Genomic DNA, 24,798 nt, shown 5'->3' with positions numbered 1-24,798 from the left:
AAAATAAAAATTAAAAAATTAAATACAGGCCAGGACTGGTGGCTCATGCCTGTAATCCCAGCACTTTGGGAGGCTAAGGCAGGTGGATAACCTGAGGTCAGGAGTTCAAGACCAGCCTGGCAAACATGGTGAAACCCTGTCTCTACTAAAAATGCAAGAAAATTAGCCAAGCGTGGTGACGGGTGCCTGTAATCCCAGCTACTTGGGAGGCTGAGGCAGGAGACTCGCTTGAGCCCTGGATGCAGAGGTTGCAGTGAGCCACAACTGGGCCATTGTACTCCAGCCTGGGCAATAACAACAGAAAGAAAGAAAGAGAGAAAGAGAGAAAGAGAGAGAGAGAGAGAGAGAGAGAGAGAGAGAGAGAGAGAGAAAGAAAGAAAGAAAGAAAGAAAGAAAGAAAAGAAAGAAAGAAAGAAAGAAAGAAAGAAAGAAAGAAAGAAAGAAAGAAAGAAAGAAAGGAAGGAAGGAAGGAAGGAAGGAAGGAAAGAAAGGAAAGAAAGGAAAGAAAGGAAAGAAAGAAAGAAAGGAAAGAAAGAAAGGAAAGAAAGAAAGGAAAGAAAGAAAGAAAGGAAAGAAAGAAAGGAAAGAAAGAAAGGAAAGAAAGAAAGAAAGGAAAGAAAGAAAGAAAGAGAAAGAAAGAAAGAGAGAAAGAAGGAAGGAAGAGAGAAAGAAGGAAGGAAGAGAGAGAGAGAGAGAGAGAGAGAGGGAGGGAGGGAGGAAGGAAGGAAGGAAGGAAGGAGGGAGGGAAGGAGGGAGGGAGGGAAGGAAGGAAGGAAGGAAGGAAATTAAATACAAAGTATTGTCTTGAAATTTGGGGCTCAAGTGATCCTCCCACCTTGGCCTCCCAAAGCGTTAGGATTACAGGTGTTAGCCACCACACTCAGCCCAAAAAGTATTGCCAATCTTTCATGTTACAGATGAAGAAATAAGACCAAGAAAGGATAAGTGGCTGGCTCAAGGTCAGCCAACTGGTTGGTGATAGAACTCTTGCTTGTGTCCAAAAATACATGATTCTAAGTGCCTTCCCCTAGGCCCCTCAACAGAAAGCTCCTGACACTGGGACACAGTGTCAAAGGCACAAAACCTGGGTGCTGCCTTCAGGGAGCTCATGGGTCTGTACCTTACTGCCCACAGCATGCTTTGGTATCATAGACACGACCCAGGCAGCAGACCAATAACATGCATGGGAAAGAAGCCACCACGGGAAAGAAAGGTGCAGAGAAGGAGAGGTACTGGTTCTGGAGAAACCAGAAAGGTGCAGAGAAGGAGAGGTACTGGTTCTGGAGAAACCAGAAAGGTGTTGTGGATTTCGAGCAGAGGTCTCAAAAGTGGTACATGAGTACTTTAGAGAATATGGGAGGAAAACTTAGTCATTCTGCTTATATTAAATATTTGTTTTTGTTTCATCCTTTAAATTCCTATTAAAAGAACGTATATTTGGAACATGCTCAATTTTTTTAACCTATGGAAACTGCAGTCAAAAAGATTTGGAGATTATTTAGGAAGGGAGAGCAGGGCAGCTATTTAAGCTCACGAGGCTTCTTGAGAAGAGATGAGAATTGCTACCTTGACCATGCTTGGGGACCAGCAGACCACAGGGCAGGAATTACACAGGGGGTGTTGGACAAAGTGGTTGAAAAGCGGAATGGGGGCCTGACAGCAGAAAGCCTTGAACCAGAGGCTGTGGCCAAGAGCATCCCAAATAATGCTGAAATGTATGCTTGCAGATGCCAGGAAGACTGAGCTAGTTTCAGAGAACAAAGTCCTGGGGGAAGAGAATGACTTGGAAGCCGGCAATCTTCATCCTCAGCATGATCAAAGCTGTCTCAAGGAGTGCCCTTGCGTGAAAGGAGGCACAGATATGCAGGTAGTGTCTGACCCAGCCCTGGGAATGGACAAGGCACAGAGAGCTTTGCTATCTATCATAAGCATCAGGTAGAGAGAGGCCAGTTCCCAAACATAGTGGATCCACTTGGAATCAGCAGACCCCGTAGTTCCTAGAGTAGAATTCCAGCCAACTTACTGCCTACTTACTCCATGCCATTGGAAACCAGGAGACTGAGAATGTAGCAGAATCCTCCCAATGCTATGTCATCGGCTTCTGGGAAACTGGAAACTGGCTTAGGATCTCATTGCATGTCCCCAGTCAAAACAAGCAGAGCATTATTTAAAATCTACCATAGTATGGGCTGAAATATCCAATCTCATGATAATAGATACACCATTCTGCCGTTTTCCAGTGGTGGAGACTCTTACTAACATCAAATATATAGTCTTGTAAAATTGATTGCACCTTGTGCTACGTGCTGTAAAAAATGATGTATAAACCTTGTAACAGTTGTATGAAAGGGAAATCGTGATTCCCTGCTCCTCATCCCTCCCCAGCGGTTTTACAAGGTCCTTTTTCTTTCTATAGACCAAGAAAGAGGCAAGTGCTGAGACAGAATATATGAAGCAACAATATGAAGAAGACCTTCGTAAAATCAAACATCAGACAGAAGAGGAGAAGAAACATCTCAAAGACCAGCTAGTGAAGCGACTGGAAGACTTGGTAAAGAAGCACACCGTGGAAATCAAATCCGTTCGCTCATCTGTGGAGGCCGAAAGAAAGAAACTGCAGAAGGTGAGACCTACTTCCATAGAGACTGTTCTGGTTCTTTTTTCTTTCTCCCACCTCCTTTCTTCCCTTTTTTGTTCCTTCTTTTCTTCCTCAAACATTTACCGAGCTCCTACTCTGTACAAATGTAAGCTTCTTCTCTGAATACACACAGATGAAACGTACAGTTATGATAGATAGCAGAGCTCCCTATGCCTTCTCCAAAGGGAGTCCAGGGTCTTTTGGAGGAGACAGAGGGACACCCCTATAAGCCTGGAGTCATTGACCCGGGGCGGAATCATGTCATGAGTGGTGAACTTAGGGAAATTCAACTCCACTTACTCTGCAAAAACACACAGAAATACCATGAACCAAAAATTCAGGCCTGGAGGACTTCCTGGATCCAGTTCTCCACTCTATCGCCACACTTCAAGTGATTTAACCTGGGCCCCCATAGAGGGAAATTCCACGTGCCTCAGGATCCTCATTTGTAAAATGGAGGATGATAATAATAGCACCTCGTAGAGTAGCTGCAAGGATTTAATGGGGAGCCACGTGAAGACACAAGGCGTATCCTAATGCCTAGGATACGTGGGCAGCAGGCCGATGCAGGTAATTAATCAGCAGCGTGCCAAAGTGAGGGAAAATTCTGCCCGTGTGTGCTGTTCCACTCTCCCTCCAAACAGGGCGGCTTTCTACTGGCAAGTCATGTGAAGCCTCATCTCTTGTGTTTGCTGGAATAAATAAGTGACGTGAAGATTTCGGAAAAGAATGAAGTGTGAAGCAATATCATGGTGAACGTAGGTGGAATGCTTTGTTTAATTATTACAAGGAGGCCTCTTTATAGCCCAAGATTCTGCAGTACCAGCTTTGAGTGTTCACTGAAAGATAATACTGTATCACTGAGGCGTGCACTGTTGTGCAGGGGTTACAAGTAGTAAATACTCAAGATTATATGTTAAATGAACTTGTGAAAGATCAAAAGATCAAGACTAGTCTTGAATCTAAGTCTGAACCCTAACACAAGCTGTGTGGCTGTAGACAGGTCATATAACCTCTCTGAAGCCTGATTTCTTTCTTTTTTTTTTTTTTTTTTTTTTTTTGAGACAGAGTCTTGGTCTCTCACCAGGCTGAAGTGCAGTGGCGCGATCTCAGCTCACTGCAACCTCCACCTCCCAGGTTCAAGCAACTCTCCTGCCTCAGCCTCCCAAGTAGCTGGGACTACAGGCATGTGCCACCACACCCAGCTAATTTTTGTATTTTTAGTAGAGACGGGGTTTCACCATGTTGGCCAGGTTGGTCTCCATCTCGTGACCTCGTGATCCACCCTCCTTGGCCTCCCAAAGTGTTGGAATTACAGGCGTGAGCCACTATGCCCGGCCTAATACCTGATTTCTAAAATAGGGCTAAATACTTCAAGGGCTTATTATGTAAATTAAATGTGGTATTATAGTATATATAAACCCTTATCTTAGTGCAAAGCATGTAATGAAAGTTCAAGATATAGTAAGTATTGTTAATTTCTTTTTTTCTTTTCTTTTTTTTTTTTTTTTTTTTTTTTTTTGAGACAGGGTCTCTCTCTCTTGCCTAGGCTGGAGTGCATTGGTGTGATCATGGCTCACTGCAGCCTCAACCTCCTGGGCTCAAGGGATCCTCCTACCTCAGTCTCCTGAGTAACTGGGGCTGCAGGTGCACGCTACCATGCCTGGTTAATTTTTAAATTTTTCTGTAGAGATGGGGATCTCACTATGTTGCCCAGCTGGTCTTGAACTCCTGGACTCAAGGGATCCTCCCACCTTAGCCCCCCAAAGTGCTGGGATTATAGGCGTGTGCCACCATGCCCAGCTCTCATTGTTAATTTCCACGTGCATTGGGTAACATAATGTGTGATAATATTATTTCATGCCCATTATACTTTATAAAGTACCTGATACTTTAGAACACATTTAATCTTTCCAACAATATTACAAAATGTTCATATCCCCATTTAGAGTTGAGGAAACTGAAGCTCAAAGATGTTATATATCAAGACACACAGCTAAGTGGTGGAGCTGCAATTCAAACCTGATATCCTGACTCCAGAGCCCGTGGCTTCACGCTGGGTAGGCAGCTGTAGTGAAAGCGTTTTTTCCTCCCCGTGAGCTGCAACTGGTTGCACAAACCTAATCCTCAGACAAACAGATGGACACTCTTTCCATCCCCGGCCGCAAGCGGCAGGAGGGAGCGCAGCATGCTCTCGCAGAGCTACAGGTTGCCCTGGTAACCTGTCAGCCACACCTGACTCTGAATGTGTAAATCTCACTTCGGCCTTAATAGGGGGCATGAGTCCATCTGGGATATGAATCATGTCGCAATAAATTGCACTTACTTGGTTTTTTTGGTTTTACATTTTGTTCATTTTCAAGAACTAAGCATTTAAATTAGGCCATGCAGATTGGGAAAGGTAAAACCTTAAAGAGGCCTCCAATCTAGGGTTTATGGACTAAAAATAGATACCATTGTCCCCTGTAGAGTTAGGAGTGCACTATTTCTTTGAGCCCTTGTCTGCAGGTATGTTGTGTATCCTGAATGCTACCCTAACCTAAAGAACACACTATAGGAGGTGGCCTGGAGCTGACCTGGAGGCCTTGATGCCTTCCTTGACCCCAGATTAGATGATACTGTCACCGAATCCTGATGGACAGCACAGTACACATCCTATAATCAGCATTTGCATACACTGACTCCTAGGAAAGGGATGCAGACGATGTATTCAGCACCTCCCGAGCTGTGCTAATCACTTCTGCACATTCTCATTTGTATGTGACTCACTTAGGATTCTTGGTGACAAGAATCACAAACCCACCTGGGAGTTGATGCAGAAAAGGAATTTAACAAAACATAACGGAAGACCAGGGAACTGGGCTTGGCAACTACCCAGCCAAGAATAATGTCCCAAATCTATTGCAAGACAGATTAGAACACCTATGCTGCCACCTCTGAACCTGGACCTGCAGCTTACACAGCCGAAACCACCAACACTGGGCCCTGGGCATTGCCTGGAGAACTGAGCTATCTAATATGGGAGCCAATAGACACATGTGATTACTTAAATTTGAATTAATTACAATCAAATAAAATTTAAATTTCAGTTCCTCGGTGGCACTAGCCACATTTCAAGTGCTCCCTAGTCATATGTGACCAGCACATGTCATATGTGACCAGTGGCTACCCTAATGGCCAGCACAGCTCTAAGGGATTTCTGCACATTAGCTCTGTCACACTGTGGAACATTCCATCATCACAGAAAGTTCAGGTGGTCAGTACAGCTCTAGAACAGCTGGCCCTGCTGCCCCTGAAAACTGCAGGTGCCAAATTCTGTGTGACTCCCACTGTCCACATCACTGGCCTCTGATTTGAAATCCAGGATAGGTGCGCCTTACTGGGGAGCTTCAGTCCCATGCCCATGCTCAAGTTGCTGGCAGTCTGGTGTTTTCCAGATTTATGATAAGAGGAGGGCTCTGATGCATCAGATGGAGAGTTCTCAAACACCAAATGGAAGGGAGGCTAGATCTTTGGCAGCCAAAAGGAATGACAACTCTCCACTCAGCAATCAGATCCCAACCTCAGCTCTGTTATTGTTTTTCCATTTCATAGACAAGGAACTTGGGAAATTAAGTAACTTGAGTAGAACACAACTAAGAGATAACAGAGTTGGGTATGAATCAGTCCTGTCTGACTCCACAGCCAGTAATTCTTGCTCTCTACCAGTCTGCGTGTATAAAAGAATATACATTGCCCTGGGCCTTGGACATTCAGGTCCTTGCGTTGCCATTATCCATATACTGTTTATTTATCGTTGACTGAATGCATATTTATGTTTTGAGCAATGCAGGGATACAGGAATCGGCCATGTCTTCAGGGAATACACAGTCTGGTAGGGAGGAAAAGATCTAGTGAAACAACCAGAGTCAGGTCAGTGTGTACTAAGCGCTGTGCCTGGGGAGAGCACTCTCACTGTCAAATCTTTTTTTTTTTTTTTTTTTTTTTGAGACGGAGTCTTACTGTGTCGCCCAGGCTGGAGTGCAGTGGCCGGATCTCAGCTCACTGCAAGCTCCGCCTCCCGGGTTCACGCCATTCTCCTGCCTCAGCCTCCCAAGTAGCTGGGACTACAGGTGCCCACCACCTCACCCGGCTAGTTTTTTGTATTTTTTAGTAGAGACGGGGTTTCACCGTGTTAGCCAGGATGGTCTCGATCTCCTGACCTCGTGATCCGCCCGTCTCGGCCTCCCAAAGTGCTGGGATTACAGGCTTGAGCCACCGCGCCCGGCCCCGTCAAATCTTAAATATGTCACTTTGAACCACTTCGGACCTCTGTTTTCTAATTTGAAATAACAAATATTAATGATATTATTTTCTCAAATTTTTTCTTTATTTGCTACTACCACCAAGATCTCAGATTTTTTTTTTCATATTTCTATCAATTCCCAAAATACCCCTGGTTATTTAGAAGTATATTGTTCAATTTTTAACTATTTGGTACATTTCTAGATACCATTTTATTATTGATTTCTAATTTGGTTCCCCTGTGGTTAGAGAACAGATTCTGTCATTTCATTCCTTTGAAATTTGTTCAGCTTGTTTTTGACCCAAATGTGGTCTGTCTAGATGAATGGTTCCTGTGTGCTTGAAAAGAATCTGAATCTGCTGCTGTTGGGTGGCGTGTTCTATAAAAGCTAATTAGGTCAAGTTGGTTGATAGTATTGTGCAAGTCTGTTATGTCCTTACTGATTTTTCTCTACTTGTTCTGTTGATCATTGAGAGAGGAAGATTGAAATCTCAAATTAGAATTGCAGATTTGTCTATTTCTCCTTTTGGTTCTCAGTTTTTACTTCATGAAAACTGAAACCTTTGTATTAGTACATATACATTTAGGATTCTTGTGTCTTCTTGATGAATGGATTCTTATTATTTATGAAATATTATTTGTCCTGAAATCTGCTTTGTCTGATAATATATACATATTTTAGCATGTTTATGGTTAGTGTATCTTGGTCTATTTTAATCTGTCCTTTTATTTTAACCTACCTGTGTCTTTCTATTAAAAGTGCTTTTGTGGTATACTTAATCCTTTTTTATACAGATTGACAACCTCCGCCTTTTAGGAGACATTCAGACCATTCACATTTAATGTAATTATCATTAAGCGTACGATCTTGTTTTTCCTACTTGTCACATCTGTTCCCACCCCCTTTTTCCGTTTAATTTGGATACATTGAGTATTTCCGGGGTATTCCATTTTCTAGCTCCACCTTTGACTTATTAGATATGCTCTCTTTTGGCAAAGTGGAGAGCTAGCGGTTACTCTAGGATTTGGAATATGCATCTTTAAATTTATTGGTCTGTCTTGAAATACATTACTTCACACATATAAACCTCATGATAATACATTTTCATTTTACCCTTTGTGTTCTTCGTACAATGGTTGTTATATGTTGTATTTTATTTTACACATGCTATAAATCCCACAGTATGTTGCTTTTATATTTGCTTAAACGGACAACCATATTTTAGAGAAAAAAATTTAATGAGAAAAAAGGGTCATTTTCCCATTTGTTTGCCATTTCTGCAGCCTTCATTCCTTTGGTAACTTCAAGTGCCTGTATAGTATCATTTTTCTTTAGCCTAAAGAACTTCCTGTAACATTTCTTGTAGCATATGTCAACTCCTACTCACAACATATTTTCTTTCTCTATTTTGCCTTCATTTTTGTTGAATATTTTTACTGGATATAGAATTCTAGGTTGACAGTTGTTTTTTCTTTCAACACTTTAAAGATGTCATTCAGTATCTTTTGGTTTGCATTTTCTTCTAGTGAAAAGTTAACAGCCACATTTATCTTTTCCTTTTGCATAGTATGTTTCTTCTTATCGACTGCTTTCAAGATTTTCTCTTTATCACTAGTTTTCAACAATTTGATTATGATATGCCATGATGTGATTTTCTTTTTTTTTCTTTTTTCTTTTCTTTTTTTTTTGAGACGGAGTTTCACTCTTATTGCCCAGGCTGGAGTACAATGGTGCGATCTCGGCTCACCGCAACCTCCACCTCCCAGGTTCAAGCGATTCTCCTGCCTCAGCCTCCCTAGTAGCTGGGATTACAGGCATGAGCCACCACGCCCAGCTAGTTTTGTATTTTTAGTAGTGATGGGCTTTCTCCATGTTGGTCAGGCTGGTCTCGAACTCCCGACCTCAGGTGATCCACCCACCTTGGCCTCCCAAAGTGCTGGGATTACAGGCGTGAGCCACTACATCCGGTCGCCATGATGTGATTTTTCTTTGTGTTTTTGTTATAAGCTCATTGAGTCTATGGGTTTACAGTTTTCATGAAATTTGGAAATTTTAAGGCCATTATTTCTTCCATTTGTTTTTCCTGCTCTTGCTCCTCTTCTAATATTGTCCCACAAGTCATTGAGGTTCTCTTCAGATTCCTTGTCTCTGTGTTTAAGTTTGGATAATTTCTCTTGCTGTATCTTCAAGTTTACTCATCTTTCTTTCTGTACCATCTAATCTTTTTAAAAACCCATTCAGTACATTTTTCACTTTAGATATTATAATTTTTTGCCTTAGAAATTCCCTTCTGTTCTTCTTTACAGTTTTTTTTCCATCCTCATTATTTTCATGTTTTCCTTTAAATTATTGAACATAATTATAATTATTCCTTTAGCATTGTCATCTCCGTCAATTTTGGGTCTTTTTGATTGGTTGTTCTGCTCTTTATGAGTCACATTTTTCTGCTTTTTGCCTATTTAGTAATTTTTTATTGGATGCTGGACATTGAGAATGTTAAGTTATTAAACATCTGGATTTTATTGTCATTTTTGCTAAATTTTCTTTTGACAGGCAGTTAAATTACTTGTGAACCAGCTTCATTGTGTGAGACATCTTTATTATGATAAATTATACATAATATAAAATTTTCAGTTTTTGAGACAAAGTCTCACTGTGTCACCCAGGCTGGAGTGCAGTGGCGCGTTCTTAGCTCACTGCAAGCTCCGCCTCCCGGGTTAACGCCATTCTCCTGCCTCAGCCTCCCGGAGTGATTATTTAAGGCCTTGTACTGGTTGACTCTTTCAGCTGCATCATGAACTTTAAATATATGCCAAATAATTAACTTTTCTTTTTGAAAAAAAGTTAACAAGTTTTCTCTTAAAACTCCAACTGAAATCTCCACATGGTAATTTTCTGTGGTTGCTCAGTTGTTGTCCCTTACAGTGGCACTTTTACATCGCTTTTCCTTAATTACCTGTAATTGTAGACAATCTGGACAAAGAAACAGAAAATGAGTGTGAGTCCTGTATCTACGTCTTATCAGCTGCGGGATTTCCTCTGTGTCAAATGGGTGCCATCAAACCTGTTTTCCTGGGTATCTGAAAGTTCAGTGAGAATAGCATTTATGAAAATGCTCTGTGAATTCTAAAAATTAATGGCCCATGAAACAGTCTTCCAGATTCGGGATGAAGCAGTTTAAATATCTGAGAGCATTCGTCTCCTTTTTTCTCAATATCCTTGTCTTTGTTATTTTTTTATTTTTATTTTTTCTCTTTACCTGAGTTAAGGGAATTTTCCTGTTGAAATCTTCAAGGTCACTTTCGGCTGAGCTGGACCGGGCATGCTTCTTTCAAATCTGTGTTCTCCAGTGAGCCAGAAATGTTTGTTTTCTGACAGTAAACCACATTATTTTGCACCCAAAATGAAGCTTACTTATGCCAAAAATTACTGCTGAAATTGATTATTTCCATCTGTGGGGGAATTTTTTTCACATTAGGTTCATTTGTCAAGGTTACAGCGGAAGCTATGATTAGTTACTTGTAGACTGGGAAGTTAAGTTATGTAAAATTAGAAATAGCCATTCGTTTATGCTAAAAATTATTATCACAGGGGATTATCACTGTGCTGTTACAGTGAACACATGTTGGCAGTGTTAGTGAGTGTCTTCTTTATTAAAGCATGTTCAACAAAACTTCTGTTCAATAAAAGCTTCTATGGATGAGAAGCTAATTAATGAAGGAAAGAAAATGAATTTTTGTTGAAGGGATGGCCTTGCTGCTGCTGATTGCTTAAGTTACCTGAACTTGTTTGAAACCAAAGGAGAATTTACATACTGTGTTTAGAAAATGAGCTCTCAAAAACAACAAGCCCTGCAAAAGGGGATCATAGATTTACTGAACAGAGACTATACACATGTTAAATGTCCAGGGTTTATTTCTTCTCTTTAAGTGACTGACCCCAGGAAAAATGCTAAGGGCCTCCCCAGAGTCACTGGCCTAGGCTGGGCTTGGCCCCACAGAAAGTATAAAGGTGTCATGGAGGTGATCAGCAGCAGTGTCTTTTCAGATGTTCAACTTGGAAACCCAGGAGTCAAACATGATCTCTTTCTCACCCCTCACATTCAGTCGTCCATCTAATGTATTAATTCTGCTTCTTCAATGACTGTGGAATTCCTCCACTTCCCCCTCTCCTCGTGGTACCATGCTGATCCAGTCAACCACCATTTCATGATGGAACGTGCGATGATTTCCCTGCCTCCAGTCTCCCCACTTCATGTAATCTAATCTTCATTGCAGTGGAACCTTCTGAAAATTCAACCTTCATTTCAAACTCTCCAGTCACTCCCTATCATCTTTATAATGTATTAAATAGTTCCAATTCCTTAACATGATTTTTAAGACCCTACAGAGGCAGACTCCTGATTGCTCTCTCCTGCCTTATCCCACACCTCTCCCCTGTCCTACTCTGCCCTCCAGCCTTTCACTTTGTATTCATTCATTCATTCATTCATTCAGAGACAGGGTCTTGCTTTGACACCCAGGCTGGAGTACAGTGATGTGATCATGGCTCACTGCAGCTTCGAACTCCTGGGCTCAAGTGATCCTCCTGCCTCAGCCCCCTAAGTAGCTAAGACATGCCACCAAGCCCAGCTAATTTTTTAAAAATTTCATACAGATAGTATCTCGCTGTGTTGCCAAGGCTAGTCTCAAACTCCTGGCCTCAAAAAATTCTACTGCCTCAGTCTCCCAAAGTGTTGGGATTATAGGTGTGAGCCACCCTCAGTGGTTCCAGCCTTTTAGTTCATCATTCATTCCATGTTCTTTCCCTTGACGAAGAGCACTTTCTCCCTGCTCCCAAATTTTCCTGCCTGATCCTGTCCAGTTCTTACTGATCCTTCCAGTCCAGCTTAAACATGGGTTTTCCTACAAGTCTTCTCTGCTCAGCCTAGTGATGCTGTTGTCTGATACATGACAACTTCTGTACTCACACAGTCAAGCGTTTTTCTGTACTAGGAGCTAAATTTTCCTTGAGAAGTCAGGGAAGAAGCACAGTCAACCAGTCAGGCTTTCCTGAGTTCAAATCTTGACCCTGGGCAAGGCATTTAACCTCTTTAAGTTTCATTTATTTATCTTTACAATAAGCCTTGGTGGTAGTACCTAAGTCATAGGGCTTTCACGAAGACCAGAGAGAATGGTCTGTGTAAAGTGCCAGCAAATGGCACGTACTCGGCAAATGTCAGCTACTGTTATCATGTCCATTAGATCTACAGGTCCATAATCAACTGACAGCTTAGGACAGCTGCTCTACAAATACCTGCTGGATATTGTAACCTCTAATTCATAGGAAATTTTGGAATGTCTGAGGGCTTGGTTCTTTAATATCTTATATTTTCCTCATGCTCTCATTCCTGTTCTCTAGCTTTTCTCATTCCAATGCATGCCTCAATACATTCTGTATGCTGATGGCTCCCAAATGCATACTCCAACCCAGAACCCTCCCCTGAATTCCAGACCCTCTCTCTATCTACTTAGACACCTAACAGATGTATCAAACTTGACATGTGCAAACAAGCTCCTCAGAGGGTCCCTGAATCCACTCCTGTCTTCCCCACCTCAGTTCATGGTGGCACCATTCTCTCCTTGCTTAGGTCAGAAAGCCTGGTGCCATCCTGACCTCTCCTTTCAGTGAGTCCTGTCAGTCAACATTCCACATATATCCCAAGTTCCACCCCTCCTCCCCGCTGCACTGCTGCCACAGGCCCAGCCACCATCACTCTCACCTCAGTTACCACCACAGCCTCCTCCCAGGCCTGCCTGCCACTGCTCTCCCCCGACCCCTCCACCCACATCAGTCTGTACTCAAGACAGAAACCAGTAGTGAAGCTGGGCATGGTGGTTCATGCATGTAATCCCAGCACTTTGAGAGGTGGAAGTGGGAGTATCACTAGAGTTTAGGAGTTCAAGACCAGCCTGGGCAACATAGCAAGACCCCATCTCTACAAAAAAATTTTTTTTAATTAGCTGGGCATGGTGGCATGCACCTGTAGTCCCAGCTACTTGGGAGACTGAGGTAGGAGAATTGCTTGAGCCCAGGTGGTCAAGGCTGCAGTGAGCCATGATTGTGCTATTGTACTCCAGTCTGGGTGACAGAGCGAGACCTTGTCTCAAAAAAAAAAAAAAAAAAAAAAAAAAACACACAGTAGCAAACTTATCCAAATATCATTGCAACCACATCACTACATCACTCCTCTGACCAACAGTTAAGTGGCCTTCACCTCACTGGTAAGTCTAACTTTGATGTTTGAGGCCTCAGATGGTGCTCCTCAGACCTCATCTAGTCCAGCCACCGTGGCTCCTCTCTGTCCTTAGAATGTGCCAGGGCCTTTGCACATCCTGGAAATCTCACACCCAGACATCTCCTTGGTGAACTCCCTCACTTATGACAGGATTTTACTCCAAAGTCACTTTGTGGAGCACTTCTCTGGCCAAGTTATCTAACATTTCAGCCCCTCCCCAGCACTGCAGAGCCCCCTCCCAGCTTTATTATTTCTCCATCCAACCTAATGTTTGCCGTCTTGTTTACTCATGGACTTTGATTGCTGCCTATCTTTTTCACTCAAATGTCAGTTTCCTGGTGTATAGGAATTCTCCCTTTTATCTCCCCAGCTCTGAGAACAGTGCCTGGCACACAGTAGATCTCAAGAAATATTTGTTGAATGAATGAGTGATACAATATCTACCTAAAGTTCAGCTAAGAGGAATAGACTATCTCATTCACTCCTCTAGATACTTGCACAATTTCCATAGAAATTAAGCTAGAACAGAAAGCCTCGGTCTCTATGAGAATAATATTAGTGCCTATCATCTACCGATCCTTTACTATGTACCTGGAGTGGCAGGGAGCATGTGAGGAGCACAGTGAGTCACTGAGAGGTTAGGAAATGTGCTCGAGATGACAGATGGAACGTGACTGTACCACTTATGTGGTCTCCAGAATGTTCCTTCACCTGGATCTGCTTTGCACTGAGGTTCATGGGCTGTGGTGAGGGACCATGGAGCAATCGGCCCTGGGAATCCCATCATTTATTTTATTTTATTTAATTAATTTATTTATTTTTAAAATAGAGATACCATCTCACTATGTTCCCTGGGCTGGTCTTGAACTCCTGGGCTCAAGCGATCCACTTGCCTCGGCCTCCCAAAGTGCTGGGATTACAGGCGTGAGTCACTGTACCCAGCTAACCCCATCATTTTGACTCATGTATGGATGCTGTTGAGAAGACATTTTGTACTGCTTTTTCTATTTCCTTGCATCCGAAAATGTAGTTGGCTTTTTTACTTATGTGACACTGAGAATTTTGTTAGTAATGAATGTGACACTGAAAATTTTGTTAGTAATGAGCATTTTTAAAAATTTGACACTAGAAAACTTAAAGACAACAATATGCCCCACCCCTATATATATATATCAGGCTTTGTGGTGTGAAGTTAACACACGTTTTCTTTTGACCTTCTCGTGTATGTCTAGTTTCTGTTTATTTGTGGTATTTTATGACTCTCGTAAGCTTCTTTGATCTCTGGGAAGAAGGCAGGGTGTGAAAACGTTAAGTGTTCTCTTTCCGTGCCTTGTATGGTTAACTCTAACAATCGTCCTTTAGGAAGTAGAAGCACAGCTGGAGGAAGTGAGGAAGAAATCAGAAAAGGAGATAAAGCAGCTGGAAGAAGAGAAAGCCGCCCTCAATGTGAAGCTCCAGAATTCTCTGCTCGAGGTAAGCCCTGAACAAATGCAAGCCTTGGGGTGCTGTTTCTGGTCCCTGGGAGCTTCTGCCTAACTGAGAAGCCAAGAATTTTGGAAGACAGAAAAAGACACTCAGCCAGACAGGAAGGCTGTCTCAGGGGACATGCATTTAGCTGCAAGTAACAGAGAACCAGATTAGAGGTGCTTAAACAAAGAGGCCTTTAATGTCTCAAATAAGAGAAGGAGGCCACTGGTGTTGGTTCTGTGGCTTCATGAAGGCACAAGTGGGTAACCTGCAGTTCCCCTGCCTTTCCTTCCCCAGGGATACATTCGCCCCTTTGTGGGCTCTTAGCAATTTTGCCTTTCTAGGCCCTTCCTTTATTAAAAAATATTAAAAATTTATATTTTATGACTGCAGTGGTAGAAATATGAGTATCATCCAGACTATACATTTTTCTGATTTTAAAAGAAATTAACACATTTTCATGGGCACCTGAAAGTATCAAAGAACTAGTGGAAAAGGCTAGAAACAGAATCCTAAGAGCCATTTCTGAGCCTGCTTAAACCAAAAAAAGGTCAACAAGTTTCATTCCTTCCCCTGTCCTCCCTCAAACCTTCCAGATGAGACCTGTGTCTCCCATCTGCTTCAGGAACCCATGACACCAGTTCCTCAGCCCTGCTGTACATCACAACCTCTGGGGTATTTTTAAGAACACAGAGGCCACGCGCAAAACAGTATCGATTGTTTAGGAATAGCCAAGAGGTCAATCTAAACAAAGCACGAGGATGATAGAATCAAATTGGGCCAGTGGTTATCTCTAGAAGGGAGAGAGTGTAAGGGGCTGCAGCTGTATTTGTGACATGTTATTTCTTTAGCTGAGTGATGAGTACACAGGTGTGATGTTTTCTCTAACTCCTTCTATTTCTAAAATCATTATTTTAAAAAATGATGAGCATGTCATTCCTTAGACTTGATATTTCAGGGTCTAGAGGTAGGTCTTGGTGAAAAGTTCTGGGATAGAGTCTTCTGGTCCAGCCCAGACCAAGGTGGGGCTGCACAGCAAAGAAGCCTTTCTCTCTCCTTCCTCCTTTCTGCCCTGTTGTCCTCCCTTCCTCCTGCCTTTCCCTCACTCCCTCCTCCTTCACTTCTCCCTCCCTCCATCTCTTCCTCTCGCCCTGTTGGAGATACACTGCCAGTCTTCCTGTTGTACCTGGACCACACCTTGCTGCAGAGCTTAAGGTGGCCTCATGTACATGTATGAGACCAACCGAGTTATTCGTTTTTTTGGTTTGTTTTTTTTGAGACAGAGTCTCGCTCTGTCGCCCAAGTGGAGCACAGTGGCGTGATCTTGGCTCACTGCAACCTCCGCCTCCCAGGTTCAAGCAATTCTCCTGCCTCAGCCTCCCAAGTAGCTGGGATTACAGGCACCTGACACCACGCCTGGCTAATTTTTCTATTTTTAGTAGAGATGGGGTTTCACCGTGTTGGCCAGGATGATCTCAACTTCTTGACCTTGTGATCCACCTGCCTGGGCCTCCCAAAGTGCTGGGATTACAGACCCAGTTATTCTTTTGAATAACACAGGTCAGGGAAGCCTGGGCCCTGACCTATTTCTGTGAATGTGCCTTAGAGCTCTTTTTTTTTTTTTTTTTAAGCGGAATCTCACTGTCACCCAGGCTGCAGTGCAGTGGCATGATCTCAGCTCACTGCAACTCCTGCCTCCCAGGTTCAAGCAATTCTCCTGCCTCAGCCTCCCAACTAGCTGGGATTACAGGAACATGCTACCACACCTGGCTAATTTTTTGTATTTTAGTAAAGACAGGGTTTCACTGTGTTGCCCAGGCTGGTTGCGAACTCCTGAGTTCAGGTGATCCACCCGCCTCTGCCTCCCAAAGTGCTGGGATTACAGGCGTGAGCCACCGCACCTGGCCCTATTGCTCTAAATTCTATGCAGTAGTACCTACCTTATAACGGCTGTTGTGAGGATTAAAAGAGTTAATACTGTAAAAGGCTTAGGTTCCTGGCTGGGCGTAGTGGTTCACCCCTATAATCTCAGCACTTTGGGAGGCTGAGGTGGGAGGATCTCTTGAGCCTAGGAGTTTGATACCAGCCTGGACAACATAGCAAGATCCCATCTCATTTTTAAAAATAATAATAATAATTTTTTTTAAAAGGCTTAGATTCCTGGGTGGCACAGAGCAAATGGACCATTCAGGAGGTGCTCTTATTATGTTATACGTATCTCTACTGGGTGTCATTGGGCTTATAAACATTTATCTATCCCCCTCATAAAATGATAGCTTTTTAAAGGCAGGGACCATGCTTTATGATTTTACTATCTTGCTTTCACTCTGTCCCTTCCCCATCCCTCCTTGTACCTAGCATGGTGCCTAACTAGTATTAAGGTTTCTAGAAAAATTTGAGGAAAGTCCAGGTTTCCTTTATGTTTTTTGGCCTCATTCTCCTCAAAGTCTAGGGGAAAGCCGTCTGTTTAATTCATATATTACAATTAGTTGGTTAATCATCATCATCATAATTAAGGCCTTACACTTTAAGAGCACCCCCAAGCCACTCTTCTCTCATTTTATCTACATAATTCTTAAATGTTGTTCATTTTCTTTACCAATTAGCTTTTTTGTTTTGTTTTCAAAAGAAATTGAGTGGCCTTCCGGGAATGATATGAAAGCCACCCTACAGATCTAGTATAGAAATATGTATGTAAATAACTTAAAGGAAACTGTGGAATACTATAAACCTGCTGGGCACATTTTCTTCTGGAAAGACTAAGCAACTAGCTCATTAGACATGGCATTTCTAGGCCTGGCGCAGTGGCTCACGCCTGTAATCCCAGCACTTTTGGAGGCCGAGGCAGGCAGATCGCTTAAGGTCAGGAGTTCGAGACCAGGCTGGGCAACATGGTGAAACCCCGTCTCTACTAAAAATACAAAAAATTAGCTGGGCATGGTGGTGCATACCTGTAGTCCCAGCTGCTTGGGAGGCTGAGACAGGAGACTCGCTTGAACCTGGGAGGTGGAGGTTGCAGTGAGCCAAGATTGTGCCACTGCATTCCAGCCTGAGTGACAGAGTGAGACCCTGGCTCAAAAAAAAAAAACAAAACAAAAAAGAAAAAAACAGTATTTCTAGAAGTGTGTGTAAAATTTGCCTAATGGGGCACTCTTCCCAGAACAGACTGACCCAGGAGAATTGATTCCCGGATGAATGACTGTGTCGAGGAGGCAGAACTTGGTTTCATTGCCTGGTGTTTCTTATCTCCTCTTTTAGGTTTTAAGGCTGGAAGAATTTATCCAACAAAATAAGGCACGCCCCACAAGAGCTGAGGAAAGGCCCCAGGAATTAGGCTGCCAGCGCTGCAGCATTCTGGAGACCCAGGTAACCTCCAGCTTTGTCAGATTTAATTGAAGATACTTCTCTTCTCAGTCTCAGCCTTTCAGTGTCCCCAGTGACGCATGTTGATGTTAATGGTCTCTTTTACATCTCCCCTCGACACTGCCAAAATGCCTGGAAAAAAAAAAAAATCACCACAAAATCCATTCACAGAAACCACGAAGGAAATAGAATTCTGACTAATTATCTGGGTGGTTTGAAAAAGAATAAGGCCTGTCAGATGAGTCTCCGCTCTCTCTCTCAGAGCAGCCTGCCTGGCGGATAAAGGGCGCACTCAACTGGAGCAGGGCCTTTGATTCTGCCCAGCACGAACCCCAGTAGTCGTGATAAAAGCCCCTCTCGCCCCGGCTGCCTCCCTCCACAGCCATGATCTCATTTACTCTCACAACAGCCCTTGTCCGTGAAGCTGCCCTTTCAGGGACACCGCTTGACGGTAGAAACTGGTTGGTTTGTGTCTCTGTCTGGCCTGCGGTGGGTTGTATTGTTCTCTAGGATCACCATAATGAATGACCGCATACTTGGTGGCTTCAGCGATGGAAATGTACTCTCTCACAGTTCTGGAGGCCAGAGGTCTGAAATCAAGGTGTTGGCAGGGTTGGTTTATTTTGGAGGCTGCAAGGGAGAACCTGGTCTGTGCCGCTCCCCTCGCCTCTGGTGGTTGCTGGGCAGTCCTGGTGTTCCTTGGCCAGTCTTCCTTGCAGACGCGTCACTCCGGTCTCTGCCTCCGTCATCACATGGTCTCCTTCCCCGAGCGTCTGAGTCTCTGTGTCTTCACATAGCCTTCTTATAAAGACACCAGTCATTGGATTTAAGGCACACTCTACTACGGTATGACTTCATCGTAACTAATTGCATCTGCAAAGATCCTATTTCCAAATAAGGTCACATTCATAGGTACCGGGGCTTAAGACTTCAGCATATCTTCTTAGAGACACAGCCTAACCCACAAGATAGGCACTCAGTGAACATTTGTTGTACCATGTCAGGAATATAAATAATCCCTGTGAAGTGGGCGCTTGAGTACCCTGGCTTGAATAACCCTCTTAATTCCTGTTTTGGCAGCAAGAGAGCCAAAAAAAAAAAAAAACCCTCAGCCTTCAATTTCACTTATTTGATTGTTGCCTGCAATTTTCAGGCCATTTCAAACTCCAGGCAGGAAAACACTACATGGTGAGTCTGAATCTTCCCACATCAGTCTCACCAGTCTCTTGTTTACCCATTTCTGTGTACACGAGTGTCCTCAGGAACTGCAGTTTCTCTCCCATGACCCCCATCTTCCAGGGCTCAGGCCCTGGTCCTGCCAACAGCCCCCATGACATACTCCTCTGGGATAACCCCCAGTCAACCACATATTCACCAGGGCAAGAAACAGCCAAAATCTAGTGACTGTGGATTTAAATAATAATTAACATTTGTATGTGAACTGGTCAGTCGTAGAGCACTGTTCTCATCTTTGACTTCATTGGAGTTTTTTGTTTTTGAGACAGAGTGTCTTGCTCTGTACCCCAGGCTGCGGTGCAGTGGTGCAATCATGGCTCACTGCAGCCTCGACCTCCTGGCCTCAAGCGATCCTCCCACCTAAGCCTCCCGAGTAGCTGTGATCTCATATGTGTGCCACCATTGGTAGAGACAGTGTTTCATCATGTTGACCAGGCTAGTCTTGAACTCCTAACCTCAGGTGATCCTCCCAAAGTGATGGAATTACAGGTATGAATCAGCATGCTCAGCTTCATTGGAATTTTGCAACAACCCTGTAAGGCACCCATTTTACAGAAAAGAAAACTGAAGGTGAGGGCAGGTGACCTGCCCACAGTCACAGGCCGGTAAATAGCCAAGACAGGATGGAACCACGGGCTCTGATCCCCTCCTCTCTCCATAAGAGCAGCACATGCCCAGGATGCCTTCCAGATAAAACAGGCCCCAGCTGTCATTGGGTTAAGGGGAGCAGCTAGGACTCTCTGGGTTTCCTCCTTCTTCCTCTGACACCCAGAAAAGGGGAGAATCCTTGAGCAGCCCTGTTGCCCCCGCTGCCCCCCACCACTCCGGTAAGCCTGGAAGAGAATCCTAAAGGAGCAGAGGCACCCTCATCCACAGGGCTTTCCCCTTCCTGATCTGAGGCTGTCCCCCTCCTTTTGGAAGATTTCTGCCTGAGGGAGGTGCAGATATTTTCATTCTCCTCGGTTTCTTAAGAACCAGTCTCATGAGCTGGCATTCCAGAGAACTTTTGGCCCCAGGGACAACTGCGTCTTTCACCAGCACCATGTGGGGCTTCCCAGAAAGGTTGTCCTGAGATATTCAAGTATTTCTCAGCTCCGCAAAGTGACGGTGGCAGGGAGATGGACCGGAGTTGGCTGATATCCTTCTTGATGAAATTAAATCTGAAATAAGGTTGGTAAGCTGGAGACTGAATTTAAAAATGCAGTTCAGGAAGATTGTAGAGCAGGCCGTATTTTAGGAGGGAAAATAAACACGTAGAAGTTCTAGGTATGTTCCGGGGCTGATGACCCGAGTCTACCAGTCATGGTCACGACGTCCATGAGCCGGTGCTGTCACCACAGCTCAACTTCAGCACTTGACTTTGGGGTTGGATAATTCTTTGTTTTGGTGGCTTGCGGGGAGCTGTGCTGTGTGCTGCAGGATACATAGCAGCCTCCTTGGCCTTTACCAACAAGATGCCAGTAGTACCCTCCCAACCAAAAATGTCTCCTGGGGGCAAAACTATCCCCAGTAGAGAACCACCTCTGTAGCTAAAAAAGCAAGTCCTGAAGAAGTCCAGAATACAAGTGCCTGTTCGGAACATGGGTTGGTCCACCAGGAAACTCCTCAGCCTTTTTTTTTTTTTTTTTTGAGACAGAGTCTCACTCTGTCACCCAGGCTGGAGTGCAATGACGCGATCTTGGCTCACTGCAACCTCCGCCTCCCGAGTTCAAGCTATTCTTCTGCCTCAGCCTCCCGAGTAGCTGGGACCACAGGTGTGCACCCATGCCCGGCTAATTTTTGTATTTTTAGTAGAGATGAAGTTTCACCATATTGGTCTATGTCTCGAACTCCTGACCTCATGATCCGCCCGCCTCGGCCTCCCAAAGTGCTGGGATTACAGGCGTGAGCCACCCCGCCCAGCCCTCCTCAGCCTTCTTAACCTAGAATGTTGTCTTTCAATGAGCTTGGTTTCTTTTTTTTTTTAAGTTCCAGGGTACATATGCAGGATGTACAGGTTTGTTACCTAGGTAAACATGTGCCGTAGTGGTTTGCTACACCTATCAACCCATTACCTAGGTATTAAGCCCAGGATGTATTAGCTCTTTTCCCTATTGCCCTCCCCCAAGAGGCCGCAGTAAGTGTTGTTCCCCTTCCTGTATCCATGTATTCTCATGGTTCAGCTCCCACTTATAAGCGAGAACTTGTGGTGTTTGGTTTTCTGTTCCTGTGTTCGTTTTCTGAGGATTATGGCTTCCAGCTCCATCCATGTCCGTGCAAAGGACATGATCTCATTCTTTTTTATGGCTGCACAGTATTCCGTGGTGTATATGTACCACATTTTCTTTATTCAGTCTATCATTGATGGGCATTTGGGTTGGTTTGATGTCTTTGCTTTTGTGAATAGTGAATGAGCTCGGTTTCCAGAGGGAAGTGCAGATGCCTCCTCTATACCGTTGCAGCAGGAACCTCGACAAATATCAGTTTCATTTGATTCAACTCAATATGCACATTATTCATTCATTCTGCAGTTGTGTGTGCAACACCTGGGATATGCCAGCCTCTGAGCTGGATGCTAGAGGGAGAAGTGTGCATAAACAAATAGCTGGAAAACAATGTGGACAATTAGTAACAGCTTAAACATCTGGTGCTGTTTTCTATTAGGCATTTTGCAGGTATTGTTTGTTCTTTCAAATTAAGACCTCTTTTCAAATAAGCAATCCACATATGTGGTACAGAACTCAAATGGTATATAAAGGTATACATTGGAAAGCATCTTTCTTCTTGCTGCCAAGTTCCCTATCCCAGGGCAAACTACTGGCTGTGTTTTATCTTCTCTCTTTTTATATATCCTTTCAGAGATATACTGTATATACAGGCATAATTGTGGATTTTTTAAATATAAATGATAGCATACTCTCATGAAATCCTTTTTTTTTTTTTTTTTGGAGACTGGATCTTGTTCTGTCACCCAGAATAGAGTGTAGTCCTGGCTCACTGCAAACCTCGACGTCCTGCCTTAGCCTCCTGAGTGGCTGGGACTACAGGCACCCACCACCACGCCTGGCTAATTTTTGGGTCTCACTGTAATCCTCAGCTCACTGCAGTCCTGGCTCACTGCAATCCTCCTTGCTTGGGCTCAAGCAGTCCTCCTGCCTCATCCTCCTGAGTGGCTGAGACTACAGGTGCCCACCACCATGCCCAGCTAGTTTTTGTATTTTTTGTAGAGATGGGGCTTCATCATGCTGTCCAGGCTGGTCTCAAACTCCTGGGCTCAAACCATCCACCCACCTCCGCCTCCCAAAGTGCTGGGATTGCAAACATGAACCACTGCGCCTGGCCAATTCTGCTTTTCTTAACTTAAATTTTATAGCTTAGAGACACTTTTATAGCTCAGTACACTTCCCTTTCAGCTTCATTTTTTTTAAAAAAACAAACCAACCATCTAGTTCTCCCTTGTATAGAAAAACCATATTATATTGAACCATTCCCTTGTGATTGACATTTAGATTGTTTTCACATCTCTCTATTTTAGATAATACTTCAATGGATAGCACCATAGAGGGATATAATATAGTATAGTAGTTAAGCAAGCTCACCCCTGAACCAGACACCTGGGTTCTTACTGGCTGGATAATCTTGGACAAATAATTTGATGTCTCTTTGCTTCACCTTTCTCATTTATATGCCAAGGACGATGATAGCATCTACTCCAGAGGGTCTTTGTGAGGTCTAAATGAATTCCTATCTGTCTGGCGTTGGAAACAGCACCTAGTGTGTGTAAATGCTCCCTCGGTGCTAACTCTTGCTCCCGTGGAATTTGCCAGGTCCAGTGGTGTGTGCGTGTTTAACTGCAATAGATAACACCACTTGCCACCCACTGAGGTTGTTCCGCTCTGTGCCCCCACCAGCAGCACGTGTGCCTTGCTAATACAGCAAGTAACAAAACTTTCTGAACTTTTCCAGTCAGAAAAAAAATTGTAATCTAGTTCAAATAGTTTTGGCAAGCCAGCTCTGTGCCAGCCTGGTGAGCCGAAGCTCTGCGGAGGTCTAGATGAGGCGTGAGCAGCATACTTTAGCATGGCCATATCTGCAACCACACAGGATGGTACAAGGGGCAGAGGTAAAGCCAGGGAGGCGTGGGCAGGGGCTTGAACAATCCGATGGCAGATCTGCTGGTGGAAACAGGGGCATCAGAACAGGATATTAAATGACAACTTCCCCAGTGATGTTCCTGCTGGATTGAGGCTATAAAATGTAAGTTTGCTCAAGACTCAGGGGTTTCAGTTTAGGCCAGTAGCTGTTCTGCCAAAGCATTTCAGTGAGTCAAGAGAAATAGAAACAGGCCAGGCGCAGTGGCTCACGCTTATAATCCCAGCACTTTGGGAGATGGAGGCGGGTGGTTCACTTGAAGCCAGAAGTTCAAGACCAGCCTGAGCAACATGGCAAAACCTCGTCTCTACTAAAAATACAAAAATTAGCTGGGCATGGTGGCACACCTGTAGTCTCAGCTACGTGGAAGACTGAGGCACAAGAACCGCTAGGACCTGGGAGGCGGAGGTTGCAGTGAGCCAAGATTGTGCCTCTGTACTCCAGCCTGGGGAACGGAGTGAGACTCTGCCTCAAAAATAAGTAAATAAATAAACAAATAAACAATAAAAAGAAATCTAAAAAAGAAAGAGAAAGATAAAAATAATAATGTCAGCTGAGAACAGGCTTTCCACTCCATTCCCAGAACATGCAGCGAGAGGGCTGCCAAACGTGGGTGTGACTCTGTCCCCATTAAACTTAGCTGGGACCTCACCAAGCCTTTAATCCTGGCTTCTCCCTGCCAGCCCTTGATTTCGTAGATTCAAAGTTTTACTAATTGGTTTCCAGAAAGCTATTTTAGTCATAATCATTCTGAAGGAAAATTTTTTTCCAGAAGACTCCTTTGGTGCCTGGGCCACACAGAACGGGCAGTGGAAAAGGGTGGAAATTTTCATACATACCCCTGCCCACGCCCTCTCCAGAAGGAAAAGGGAGTCATTTGTGGTAACTGCTATTTAAGTCATCTCGTCTCTACAAATATGTCTGAGTACCGTCACTATACAAGCCATGGGGCTGCATGTCCAGGAGAATGAGGCCTAATCTTGGTCCTTGGAGGGCTCATATTTCAAATGGGAGAAATAACTATTTCCTTAAATATTAACTTATTATGATGACTGCTATGATGATGGCAAGAAGATATATTAATGGCAAGCCCATATGGGAGAGGAAGCTTTCTGTCCAGGGGAGTCCAGGAAACTATTCCAGAAGAATGACGTCTGCGGACATCTGCTTGACACTGAAATCTGAATATGACTTCACTAGAAAATGGGATGCTGTGGGGAAGCAGCCCAAGGCAAGCTCCCTGAGGCGTTCGGGAAGGAGCCAGGGACACTCCCAAGCTCTCCAGGTCTGAAAGTGTCCCCTGCTTCTTGGAGGCCCTGAGTAGTTTGCTGGGCAACAGTCGCCCCGTGCCATATGTTGGAGGACCATAGGAATTGGAGGTGTCAGCTGTCCTGGTCGTT

At 43.9% G+C, this 24,798-nt stretch overlaps 1 protein-coding gene across 1 annotated transcript in view; it reads left to right on the top strand.

Annotated features, from left to right (window-relative positions):
- The window catches only part of FAM184B (family with sequence similarity 184 member B), a 150,966-nt gene that overhangs the window by 77,805 nt on the left and 48,363 nt on the right, over positions 1-24,798 (top strand). Inside the window, exons 4-7 of the mRNA XM_025385642.1 lie at positions 1,728-1,867; positions 2,417-2,623; positions 14,564-14,674; positions 17,927-18,034. Coding sequence (XP_025241427.1) covers positions 1,728-1,867; positions 2,417-2,623; positions 14,564-14,674; positions 17,927-18,034 — 566 coding nt within the window. The remainder of the gene's footprint in view (positions 1-1,727; positions 1,868-2,416; positions 2,624-14,563; positions 14,675-17,926; positions 18,035-24,798) is intronic.

The sequence above is a fragment of the Theropithecus gelada genome, chromosome 5, assembly GCF_003255815.1.
Source record: "Theropithecus gelada isolate Dixy chromosome 5, Tgel_1.0, whole genome shotgun sequence".
Classification (NCBI taxonomy): Eukaryota; Metazoa; Chordata; class Mammalia; order Primates; family Cercopithecidae; genus Theropithecus; species Theropithecus gelada.
Note: the sequence above shows the minus strand (reverse complement) of the source record. Positions and strands in the feature narration are given on the sequence as shown.